The sequence below is a fragment of the Oryzias latipes genome, chromosome 22 (assembly GCF_002234675.1).
Source record: "Oryzias latipes chromosome 22, ASM223467v1".
In the NCBI taxonomy this organism is placed as follows: domain Eukaryota; kingdom Metazoa; phylum Chordata; class Actinopteri; order Beloniformes; family Adrianichthyidae; genus Oryzias; species Oryzias latipes.
The window spans coordinates 14,312,009-14,325,131 of NC_019880.2; the positions used below are offsets into that span (position 1 = coordinate 14,312,009).

The window sequence follows — 13,123 nt, forward strand, 5'->3', positions numbered from 1 at the left end:
CAGGGACAAGGACGGCGTCTGAGACACCATCCCGGCGAGGCGGGTGAACCGCTGATCCCCCAAACTCACCAGTGAAAGTCGTTAAATACAGTAAATAACTCAAAATAGAAAACGAACAAAGGAGCACTAAACCACACAAACTTTCTGTCAAACTCTCAAACTCACTCACTCACCCACACCGTCCATGCTGACGCCGCTACCAATCTCCCAGCATGCAGTGCAAGAAAGAAAGAAAGAAAGAAAACCAAAAGCACTGGAATTTAAAGAAACATTTTTATATGATGGTACGAATGTAACCTACATAAATTGAATTATTCGTTTTTTATGTAGTTTTATGCTTTATTATTAATTCCACCTTTATCTAAAAAAAACTAAAATTAGCGTTTTTGTACTTTCCTTTTCAAAATCATTAAGAATAACAACAACGAAAACAAGCCGTACTTTCTATTTATAACAGTGTTCATTAAACATAAGGGGAAATTTTTCAAATAAATAAAAAATGAAGTATGTGCCTTCATTTTTCATGTTGCATACGTCATGTACAATACACAAACTGGCCTCTAGGTGTCTCTCTTTAGTGAAAAAACGTGTCAAAGCCCTTGTTGGACTTACCGTGTTGGCTTTAAACGTGAAATTGACTACATTACTGCAAAAAGAAAATTTTGTTTTATTTCCATAAAACATAAGAATCATAAATGTAACTTTAATATCGACGTGTAGCAAGCAGTTCCTGAAATCCCTCACATGTCCCACCTGCAAGCAGCAGCTGTAGTGACTCAAACTGTGGGCGAGACCAAAAACATAAGACAACCAATCAGAGACCAGCAGACCAGCGGCGAGTCTTCCCATTGGCCCAAGATCCCGTGGATCATGTTGGAGTGGCCCAGAGAATCCGAGGTGAGCATCGGCTGGCCGCAGAACAGAGATGAGGAGAAATTCTTTGCTCGACCGTGAAATCGGGTAAGTAATTGCTCATCTTCACTCGGCAGCATCTGGTTTTGCACCTACAGCAGGCGCAGCTGACTTGAACTCACTGTCAGTCTCTAATAACCAACTTCAACTTAGAAACGGGCTAAATCGCAGTTTCAGTCTAATCAAGGAAAAGTTAACATACGACAAATATGCGTCAGATCATTTGCAGTCGTATTTTTGTCGCCATTAGCTAGAAACTCCCTAAAGGGTTATTGTGTTTTAACCTTTTCCATTTAACATTGCCAAATCCACCCGTGGCCGTGGCAAGGTGACAAGATCCCACGGGATTATGTTGTGGCGCAAACAGCAGGGATTCAGCGGGTAACATTAGAAGCACATGTGAGGCTGTTTGGCTTGTAAACAGATGTGGTGCTGCTGTGACGTCAGCTCTTGTGCGGCAGCTTCTTATATATTGATGAAATGCATCTTAGTAAAGGTTCATGTGTGGAAATGAAAATCATTTTTTTGCTTCTAGTTCTTTTTATGCCTAGTGAAACATCTCACCTGTAGGATGAAGAGGAGTGAAAATAATTCGTTTTTTACTTTTAGGCTGCACACATTTTGAGATGATAAAATGTCTGCAGCATCACGGCCAGTCTTTCTATCTGAAATCCGATTTGTCTCTGTGTTCTACTTTCCCCCTGACAGCTTTGAGGCCAGGTGATGAATAGCCTGGTCCCACCTTCAGAAGTTCAGGCCTGTGTTCTCTGCCTGCGTTTTCCATCATGGAGGGCACAAACACTGTGTTGATCCTCTACACCCCCATCTGTGAGCTGAGCAGCATCAGCCTCTACTTTCCCAAGAGGCGGCCCCCGAGCTTCAAATACAAAAGCTGCACGTCTCATTCAGAAAATACCAGCAATGTCTGTGACCGAAGGAAGGAGGATCTTGCTGCGTCCAGACAAAAGGGTCAGTCTTCTGACTGCTCAGTCAAACTCTATAACTCCCAGCAAGCAACAAAGGAAGCTGTTGCGGAGCTGTGCTTGCTGGCTGCTGAGCACCACCAATTGCTGGCAGATTTGTTGTCTTTGTGTCAGGATTGTGCCAACAAAGTCCGGATGGGTAACCAGGACGGGAAGCTTGAGGACGACATGGATACTGGAGAAGTTCATCCTCAGGTTCCCAACATCAGCAAGATTACCGAGCAGAAAAGAGTTTCATCCAAAACCAAAAAGATGAGGAACAAAGGCGGGAACAAGATTGGCGACAGTAAGGATTTGTTACACAATAAGATGAAAAAGAAGGTCTCCAAAGATGCAAGTGAGGAGCCTTCAACTGCCAACAAAACGTTCAACTCTACAGCTGTGCAAGCTAGGCTCATCCCAAAAATATCAAGCTCCGACCAAAGCGTCGACAACCTGGCGACTCTGTCAGGTGTCAGCTCTGGCATTTATCCCATCCTCCCAATGGAGGAACCTTTCCAAATTTGTCGCGACAACTGGGACTTCATGGAAGACAATCGCACACTTGACCCTGATTTCTGCAGCGACTTCTCCGAGTGTGACGGGGAGCTGGGTTATAAGTCCACCTCTTGCACTTTGATGGAGGGGCTGACGAGGCGGGAAAGTGGGAGCAATCTTCGGCCAATGAGGAGGTTTGATTCTTCAGTTGGGGATTCATCAACGGCCAAGTCAGCTCAGCCGCTTTCCAGTGAAGTCAGCCAAAGCAGGACAGGAGTCAGGGTGGTGGCCAAAGTCCATGATGTGGAAGGAAAAGTGCTCCGTGTTGGTCACACCAGTCCAGACATAACAAAACCCCATCCAGGGACAAGTCAATGTTGTCAGGAGACTGGAAGGTGGCGAGCATCAACTAAAGATGATCTGTTGGATGTTGGTAAGGAAAAGACATCAAATAAGCCAAATAAAGGTCTACGGCTGCCCTTGTCCTACACTACTGACCCAGCGGGCCCTGGGACGTCCCACCCAAAGAGCCCTTCGTCTTCTCTCGCTGGAGTATTCAACACATCTTTTCCAGCTTCAAATAGTCTCCAAAGGATGTCCCCAGTGTTGTCCCCTCTATCATCCAAGTCGCCGAACTCTCAGCTCAACCACCGTATTGTCCTGCTACCAGATAAAGATGAGGAGCTCGATGCAGACACATCCAGCAACACGGAGGAATCCAAAATCTTTACTGAAGTCACAGACAAGAACGGCAACAAGCAGACTGTGACTCGCCTGGGTCGGAACCTCAGCAGGCGACCGAGCAACTCCAAGTGGAACTCCTCCAGTAACTCCACCACAACAGGTGAGTCATTAGAAATCCCACTTTGAGCTCACCGGCTCGTGTCTACCCTCCCCGCCTTGGTGTAAGTGGAGACGTCTTTGCTTTTATCGTCATAAAGATCCTTTTGATCTGGCATCACTCCTGCAGTTTCAAAGAGCTCAGAAAAAGAAGACAAGGAGGTTTGTGTGTGTGCATGTGTGTGTTTAGGGTGTTTGTGGAAGTGATCCAACTGTTACTGTGCAGCAGTGTATGTGGCAAACATTTTCTGCACACACCATGTGAAGTGTTATCGCAGTAGAGTTTGTTCGACAAATAGGAGCTGCTTTTCTGGATCTTTGTGTTGGCTTGTCAGAGCTGTGATGCTGGACTGGATTGAAGCGGTGCCTGGGAATAGTTTCACTGATGATCCATTTTAACTCACTCAGCACTGCAGGGAAGCCAGAGATTAGTGGAAATGTCCCAGATCAAAGGCTTTAAGTTGACACAGAGTTCGACCTGACCACCGTTTTTCTTTTTTCAACACAGTGCTAACTGAGGCATTGCCAATTGGAAATATTAACAGGCTTTGTTCCCCCTGTTTTCCACCTTAAAAGCTTAAATACGAGACCAAATGCTTTGAATAACAAAAGCTGAAAAAGGCTTTGCATGTAAATCTGACAATGTCACCATAAATGGATTGAAACACTCCTAATGTAGTCTGTCTAATCCCTGCTGTAAGGTTAGCATAAGTGTGTTTTCAATCAGTGTTCTGTTGCAAGGCTGTTTTCTTGTTTAGCTTGTTTTAGGCACACTTGTTCATGCCCTTCCGTGACCACTTCCTCCTTTTTTCTAAAATATATGGGTCAGCACTCACTCCTGATGTGTAATTAAACCTTTCTTCCCGGCTGCTTCCTCTGCAGTTTCAGTCATTGTTTGCCTGCAAGACCTGACGTGTTCTCTGTCAAAATTAGCTTTCTCCACTGTTTTTAATGAAGGGCTTTGGAAATATAAAAGGGTTCTGTTTTTAAAATTTGCAGAATTGATATTAAATCTATTTGTTTAGGTAGAAAATGCTTTATTGGCTCATTAAATTCATAAAGCGATTGTCCCTGAAAGCAGTTTCTTGAACTATTCTAGGCAAAGGGCTGCACAGTGTTTAGGGTTATTGCCTCAGAGGGAGAAGGCTCTGGTCCAAATCCTTGCTGGGTCCTTTCTGTGTGGAGTTTGCATGTTCCACCCGCGCATGTGTGAGTTCTCACCAGGCACTCTGGCTTCCTCCCACAGTCCAAAAACATGGTTCAGGCTAATGATCTGTCCAGGGTGAACCCCGCCTTTGCCCAACAGTAGCCGGGACAGGCCCCGCAACCCTGTGACCCTGAAAGTGATACAGCGTGTTAAGAAAATGAATTAATGGATGCATTTTAGACAAAAACTACTTTCAGTTAGATTATAATGTAAAAGATTAAGATTTGTTTTAAATTTTATATGTAAGAATTGCTTACTTTTACCCAGAATTCAATGTAAGTTCACAAAGCGATGTAGGAACAGCCAAATTTCTGTTTAAAAACAGTTTTTAATCTATACTTAACTCCAAACTACATGAATATCTAATGGATCTTTTTTTAAATACAACATAAAAAAAGGATTTATGTGCAAATATGAAGACTTGCCCATAGTAAAACAAAACATCAAGTCCCATAATTTATAACGGTTGTTCTGAGTTTTGTAGTTCTTGTGAGTTTTAAGTGTGTCAAACTGCACTGAACTGCTTTAGTCAGTCAGTGAGAGCTAGACATATAATGATGAACTTGTGATGCTGTTGTAATTCCGATTGTTTACTAGCTTTGTAAAGATGCAGCTAGATTATTATCAGATAACAGTGGGTGGTGTCATTCAGCATGTGCAGGTGTGCTCTCAAAGAGATAATTTAGTCAGCATGATCCCGCTAAAATATTTCAAATTCTATGAGATTAGTCTTTGTTTACATTTTTGTTATGTTTTCTTCAAGCTTCTGGACAATCCCAGATCTAAAAATGAAACCTTTAATGTCCAAAAATATACACATATATTTTTCTAAGTGTTTCTGAATTTAGACTAAATGGGATGTACTTCAGGTGTACACAAAAATAAATGAACATCAGAGGGTCCTGGCTGAGGGCTAAGAGATCTTGGTGGCCTTTGATGGTTTGAAAAGGTTGAATGAATTACAGGCTGAGAGGCTCTATCACAGAGGTTGATTCTCATTCATCAGTGGGATTGTTCCTGAAGCAATTGTAATATTAAAAAAAAAATGACTAGTCCTCCTTTACTTCATGTGCTAATCATGTGTTTCTTTCCTTATAATAGACTATCTCGTGCATTACCTTTTAAGGGTGTTCTTTGTGTTTTCTATCTGTGCATGATTGGTAGTTTCATGTTTGTACACTGCAAAAAGACAGCCTAAAAGTAGGAAAAGAACAGTAATATTAAGAGGGAAATCACTAGAATGTAGTCAAAATCTGTGTCCATGTAGCAAGAAATTATACTTAATAAGAAATAGTACATTAAGAAATCAAAATCTAGAAACGAGTTTCACACAAGCATTTCAGAAGGGTGAAAAAAAACTTTAAAAAAATGACTATGTTACGCCCTGGAAGCCTATTGTATTTGATTGAAATTGGGAAAAAATATGTGGGTTTTCTTTTCTAATTTTTTTTGTTTTTCATGTTAATTTTTTGAAAAACAAAAAAGGCAAAGAATTACAAACAGGCTGGGCAGTAACCTCATCTGCTCATCAAAACGTTAAGATGGGCTGCAGTTCCTACTGCTAAATAGGACTAATACTTCCCCAAAGTTTTGTTCTGTACTGTTTGTGGATAAAGTACCGTAGGTAGGATGAACAAAAAAGACTGGCGATATCGTGACCAGCGCATAAAGAAAACGGACACGGATCATGTCTATGACACAGACACAGTGTGGCTTTTCAACTTTTAATTGGAGGTCATCTTCTACTCCTCATGGGCAGATGGGGATAGAACCCAGCCTGTTTATAGTTCTTTGCTTTTGTAATTCTTAAAAATATTACCATAAATAACACAAAAGATCAGAATGAACAATATGCTTTCATATTAATCAGCCCAATGAGTATTCTTTGCAGGTTTCATACAAAAATGTTTATGTACCTTGTAGTTCATTTTGATAAGTGGCAAAAAAAACTAATGCAATTAGTAGAAATGACTCATTTTAGAAAAAGAATGAGATCTTAGTAAAGGTTGTTCCATCGTAATTAATCTTCACATTATGGTCTTCAAAACACCTCTCTGAGAGATTTAATATAGTGTCTCCATAATTCTGTCATAATTCAGTTTAATAAAATTCATTTCAAAGATGTATTAACATTTCTTAAATCAATCAAAATGAGGTTTTTATGAGTCCTAAATCAAGAGTATGGAATGAAAGGATTTTTACTCATTTAAATAACAGGTTCCTTATCTTTAGGTCCTAGCGCTTAATGAGACAAACATTTAAACATTTTAAATACAATGTTTTCCTATTTACACCCAACAGTTGGAGCTCCATATTTAGGGTGATGCCTGCATCCAGCCTAAAATGAGAACAACTCTTTAGAAAAATAAAGATTCAAAGTGCAAATTGATGTTGTCTGCCTTTTTTTCACTGTTGCTGACAGAATAAGGTTAGTCTTGGTAAACTTTGTGTAATGCAAATATCGATACACTGATAGTGCAATTATATATTTTAAGCAATGTTATGTCTTACAGACTTTTATAAGTTTCCAAAAGAACTAGGAAGCTGCTTTTTAGGCAAACTTAATGAGAAATGTGAACCATCGCGTCCTTAGCTGTACATTTTTATTTTTTACATGTTATCAACAGACCCAGCATTCCCCATGTCTTCTTAGCCCTCCTATTCTCATTCTCCCGACGTAGGGAGGCCAATACCATAATCGGATTACCTAATATGTTCCAGCAAGGTCATACGCAGCGATCACTGTGGAGAAAGAGTGCATCTCTCTTCTTTCCGTGCTCACTGTCGATCAACACAAAGCTCATTGCCAACCAGGATTGTTCCAACCAGTGAAGACAATGACCATCTATTCAGTTAATGAAGTCTGTTCTGCCAAAACAGACTACCAGAGCTGATGTGTTTGGGTGTTCTGTACTGCAAACCGAAAAACAAGCAAAGATCATTCTCTTCTAGATTATGACACATTTTTGGAAGAAATAACAGCTCTACATTCACTTTGAAAAAAAAAAAATGTTCCATCAAACTCATCTGGCTTTACTGTTATGTGGTCTTTCAGTATAACAGTTTGAAAAACATCAGGTTTTTTTTGTTATATAGTTATTGTTTCACCTGCATGTTATGTCATGCTGAGTTTCTGAAGTGTCTTCTCTCAGACTCTGCTTGCAGCTGAAGAACCGGAGCCTGCACGAGCAGCAGATAAGTCAGCCTCCCTGACAGTCATCAGGAGACAAAAGCCTGGGTCTAAAAAAAGAACTCCGTTCAGAGAATTAGAAGCAACATCATTCATGAAACTCAAGCCTTTTTGACAATTTCTATGTAAAAGTCAATGGGGCTGCCAGATACATCAAGTTTCTTTAGCTGGAAAGATAAATGCACATTTTTAAGAGCCTAAAGCTGTTAATTTGTATTCTTTAAACTTAATTTAAATGATAAAGTATTGATTTTTACAGCCAAAGGATATTTTTTGTAGATTTAAAAACAAAACAGAAGTATTGTGTTATGTGAAGCTGCAAACAACATTTATTTTGGTTTTACAGCATCACCTTAACAAATGAACTCCCAGATCAGATTGACAGGAATCTCCCAGACAGATGTGGCTTTCATTAATCACATGGATGCGACTTAATTAGGTCAATTATTTTAGCAACTCCTGTCAGTTGCTAAACTGTAGCAAAGAGGATCTCTTGACCTGAATTTCAGTCAATTGTTAACTGAACCTGTGCCATTAATTTTATTTAAGTTATTTAGATTTGTTCTTTAGATTTTTGGAAATGTTTTTTTTAATTTTTTTATTTGGAAACAAATGTCAATTTTTATTCTTTTTTTTTTTACAAAGGAATTTTTAATACACTTAATAAAAGTCTTGTACAAGGGTGTAACTTATTTTTATATATACTTCTGATATAACCAATTCGTTTAGTTCAAATAGACAATTGACAGTGTAAAAGGATTTGGATGGAGCATTTGCAGTAGCTTTAATTGGCCACCAGGTTTCACTGTTTAGTGGTTGGGAATAAAAAACATCTTTATAAAGTCAGATTTTTCTTAAATTTCTCCCATCAATAGTTTTCTTTTCTGTTTCCATTCTTTAAAAATTGTTGTTGCTTTACTCTTTTTCTGTATCCCCGTTGAACCGTGCTACCATGCAAGCCATGCAAATCTTCCTGTTTAGTTTAAAATATCTTATAATCAGATATTTTAGACATTTGTATAATGGATAATGGCTGAAAAGTTGCTCCCCAGTGTTCCTGGTGTCTCTTTGTCTGTGTTGCATAGCTGTTGACTGTCACAGGGTTCTCTCAAAAACTCCAGGAAAACATGAAAACCATAACTGGTAGGCAAGCCAGGAGAGATTTCACAGAGTTTTTACCCTTTTAATAGAGTCTCTGAGAGATACAAAAAATATAGCAGGGATGAGGGCAAAAACAACATAAATCTGTCTGATTTCAGAACAATTCACCTTCCTTGTGTCTGCTTCAGTCTGGCACTCCTTCTGCCCATTTCTCTTTCAAACTCTCAGTCCCTCTGCCATGATGAGAGTGAGGCTTCCTCTGCCATTGTGAGAGTCAGGTCTTATGTACCTCTTTGCCCACTCCCACCTAATTAGGCACTCTACTCAGAAGAAAATTATAAAGAAAATTATTCTCATGAAATATTTCATATTTCCTTCAACAATATATTCACAAATGTCCTTCATAACATTTACTTCAACCACAATTAATTCCCCTTAAACTAAACAAAGAAAAAACAAGAAACAAAAACAAATGCTGCTGGGCTGTTGTGAGTAAGTGTTTATATGTGCATGTATGCAGAAAACTACTGATGACCAAGTGTGCACATGAGGTATAAACTGTAAAAATGAAGGGTGATTTGTAAGAAACTATGGTTTCACAACAGAAGAGTTTGATTATGACGTGGACGCGCACCAACCTGTGTTTGTGTGTGTACGTGTGTGTTTGTGCTCATGGTGCTCGTTCAGACAGAGAGACGGAGCCGCTCTGTCACATTGACATTACACTTGATGGCAGTATCAGCACTTATGTGAACAAACTACAGGAATGTTAAGATTAGTAAAACAGAGAAATCTATACAATCAATCAGAGCCAATTTTTTAATATAATTTTTCTTTTCTTTTTTCTTGAAGGAGGTCTAGAAAACATTGTCTTTCTTCATAAGCCTTTTTTACAACAACCGCAAATTGTGTTAAGTAGTTTTTTCCTTGGCCCAGGCTGAGCTTATCTCTGCTTTTGGAACTATCCCAGCCCACAGTCAGCAGTTTCTGAAGCAGAACCATGCAGCAGTGCATTATCATAATGAAGAGTTATTAATCTAATCCTTTTTTCTTTCCCCCTCCCCTCCTGTCAAAGTCCCAGATAACTGCTGAGACTGAAAGCATAGCTGCTCTCCTAGAGTGAGTGGTTGTGAATGAAGCTAAACTTTAAAGACCCCTTTTTTCTAACAAAGACCCTCATCAGGATTTGTGTGGATTTCAGAGCTGAATTAAATTCATTAAGCTGAGAGGGAACTTCCAAGCTTATGTTGTGCAACTCTGCATTGCTTTTACGTTTCAAATGTTTTGCACTGCACTAAAAAAGGGGAACAAATTGTTTTGATTAAATGTTTTTTTCCTGAGGAAAATCTTTTGCTGTGCTTTAAATTAACTCAAACCCGTACATATGTGTCTCTGCATAAATGACCAACTATATTGGCAGAAACTGTTGATTGTGTGCTTTTAAATGCATAGGGAACTTATTTATGACTCAAGTATGACTTCATACATTTAAAACAAAAATGTGGTTAAATGTTTTTATTTTTTATTTTTTATTTTATTTTCTAAAATTAGAATGAACTAACTAAACCTCATAGGGTCGAGAGGCCATTCTTGACCAATGAGCTTTAAAGTCACACTCCGATCATCTTTTGATTGATTGTAAAAGTGTTTCCAGTGATCTTGTAATTATGATTATGCCGTTTTTTGCTATGATTAAAAAAAAAAATTTGTGGGTAGGACTAGTACAACGAAAATGGCGAGCAATATCAGAGCTATCCAGCTGTCCAGTTTCAAGTTAGATACCAGCTTGGTTGAAAAAAACAGACGTACATGGATCTAGTCGTCTACAAGTGGATGCATCAGAATGGAGCAGAGAAGGGAGCTTGTAGCTTGAAGCATATGTCACACTTACAATCTTTTTCAACTGCATTTTTTCATCTGCTCCTGATTCACAACAATTTGAATAGATAAATACTCAGAAATTCAATTTTAAGCTAAATTTTCTTTATAAATGTCTTTCATCGTCAGAAAAATTCCATAAGAACATGTTAAAAACACCAGAAACACAATTTTCATTGAAGTGGGTCTTTACAACCTTGTATTTCCAGTAGAGCAAGACATTAGCGTGACTATAAACACAGGCTCTGGCTAATGCTGAGTAATTCTTTGTCATGTTGCAATTACAGTAAGGATTTCTTGAATGCAAAACAAGATTATACTGTAGTCTTTGTTTTTGTTCTCCTGTGTATTTTCTTATTGGATCACTGTGTGGATGGGAGCATGCTAAGTGCAGATAAAAATAGCTGTGTGCCTTCAAGCCTGCGGCTAAACAGAGGTCTGTCTTGCTGTCCGTTTGATTATAAGATGCTCTGTTGTTGCGCTTTACTGCTTTCCACACTGTGCCAATGTGGCTACCCATAAGACCGACACAAAAGAAAAGAATAAAAGGAAAACTATTTGAAGTCAGAGCGACGTGGCTGTGTCACATGCAGCCTCGCCTAATATGCTGCAATGTTTGGTATTCATGCAAGTGTTTTATGCTTTAAACCCTTGTGCAGGAATATTACATATTAAATAGAGCATGTGGCTGTTTGTGTGTTTTTGTGTGTTTGTATAGAAGATTCCCTCTTCCGTCAGGATGATATTTGGATGTTGGAAAGTGAGGACCCTCAGGAGCCCCTTTCCCGGGTTCCTCGCCCTGATCACCTGGACTTCTTGCGTATCACACCCCCAGAGGATGACATCATTGGAGACACGCCCTACTATCCCAAACTGGAGTGCACGGTGGGAATCCTTAAATGTAGTCCATAGTAATATCTAAAGAGAGGCAGTAGTAGTGTGTTTTTCATCTGGAACGACGTGCTCTTTGATTTTTTCTTTTCTTTTCCCCTCGTGACATTCACGGGGATATCTCTGTGTTTGGGCATCTGAGCACATGGCCATTAGTTCCTAGAAAGGGATTAGAAGGTCACTGACTGAGATCACTTCATGCTAACCTGGAATAATTGTTAAAAAATCACAACATTTATTTCAATCTCTTTGATTGGGTTGTATAGGAAGTTGCAAAACCAGACATGAAATATAATAGCCAATAAATTACCTGTAAATACACTTTGTTAAAATTTCCGTTCCTCTAATAACCATTAGCTATTTTCAAATATGCAAGTAATGCAGCAAATGTCAACTACTATGAGAAATAATTTCTACCTTTGTGAGGCTGTCAAAATTCCTTCACAGCGTCTGGGCGAGGCCCTCATTCCTGTGGCAGATGAAGCGTATTATCTGGGAGTGGTTTTAGGTGGGTAGTCTGTGAGCTCATGATGTTCTTCAAACACAAGTCTAAGCACAATCATTTCAACATAGCATGCTGAACAGAATGTGCTTTGAATCTGCATCATTAGAGCTGAATGTCTGAATCTGCCCCTGAAACTTCTATTCAAGGCCTATTTTGTCAAGCTAACTAATTTGAACTAATTGTTTTTTTAAATATTTATTTAGAAAATGGACGGCAATTTTTACCAGCAGTATCTGTTTTCTGCAATATTTGGCAACACAGACCTGGAACTGACACTAGATCACAAACACATAAAAAAGCAAAGCAGGCTTTTAGCTGTTGGCATCAAGTGGAAGCTTGGCTGTGTTCTAAAAGTTAAAAGAAGTTGCAGGTGAGGCTAAAGGTTAAAGACGAGAAGGAAAAAAAGCACACTATTGACAAAGGACAGGCATTATGTATATCAGGATTCCTCTTTATTTGGTAGATATTTATAAAGAGGATCAAATTAATACATATCACTAAAGACATAAGCGTACATCAAAAAGTGTAAAAACAATGAATGAAATAAAGTTAGGTATGAAAGCATTATTATTGTCATTCTTAGATTTAAATATTTGTTTGTTTTCAAAAAATCAAATATGACTTTTTTTTAATAATATTTGATGCAAAAATTCTAAGATGGTGACACAAAAATAAACTGTTTTAAATTATTAAACTGCTTATTTTTATTTTATTTTTCTACTACTTTCTAAATAATTTCCTTGTTTTCTTTTCAATTTTTTGTTTTATTTTTTAGTCCCCCACTTATATTTAAAGCCCAACTTTTTCTATTCAATCAAAACATGTTTGAAATCTTGATTTAAACTGTTTACAGTGTAGATTAAATGAAGTTTTCCTCAAACTGGCTAAATAAAATCCACTTTTAACAGCCATCATTTTGGTTGCTAAGGGCAACCAGAGTTGGATTTTTTCTCTCTCTTTCCGAGCAAATACTTCCAAGGCTGTAGTATAACTTTTTAATGAATTGTTTTAGCTTCTGAAATTTCCAATAAGTTTTACATTATTGTAGCATTTAAATATTTGGAATCCTTATAGAAAAAACTGTCTTACAACTAAATATTCTTTCTGAAAGTCATGAATTTTGTGAGTTTGCTGACACT

At 38.4% G+C, this 13,123-nt stretch overlaps 1 protein-coding gene across 1 annotated transcript in view; it reads left to right on the top strand.

Annotated features, from left to right (window-relative positions):
• Positions 1-858: 858 nt before the first annotated feature.
• fmn1 (formin 1) overlaps positions 859-13,123 on the top strand; it is a 47,208-nt gene continuing 34,943 nt past the window's right edge. The window contains exons 1-3 of the mRNA XM_023951602.1: positions 859-960; positions 1,621-3,216; positions 11,307-11,473. Of these exons, the coding sequence (XP_023807370.1) occupies positions 1,698-3,216; positions 11,307-11,473 (1,686 nt within the window). The 5' untranslated portion in view covers positions 859-960; positions 1,621-1,697. The remainder of the gene's footprint in view (positions 961-1,620; positions 3,217-11,306; positions 11,474-13,123) is intronic.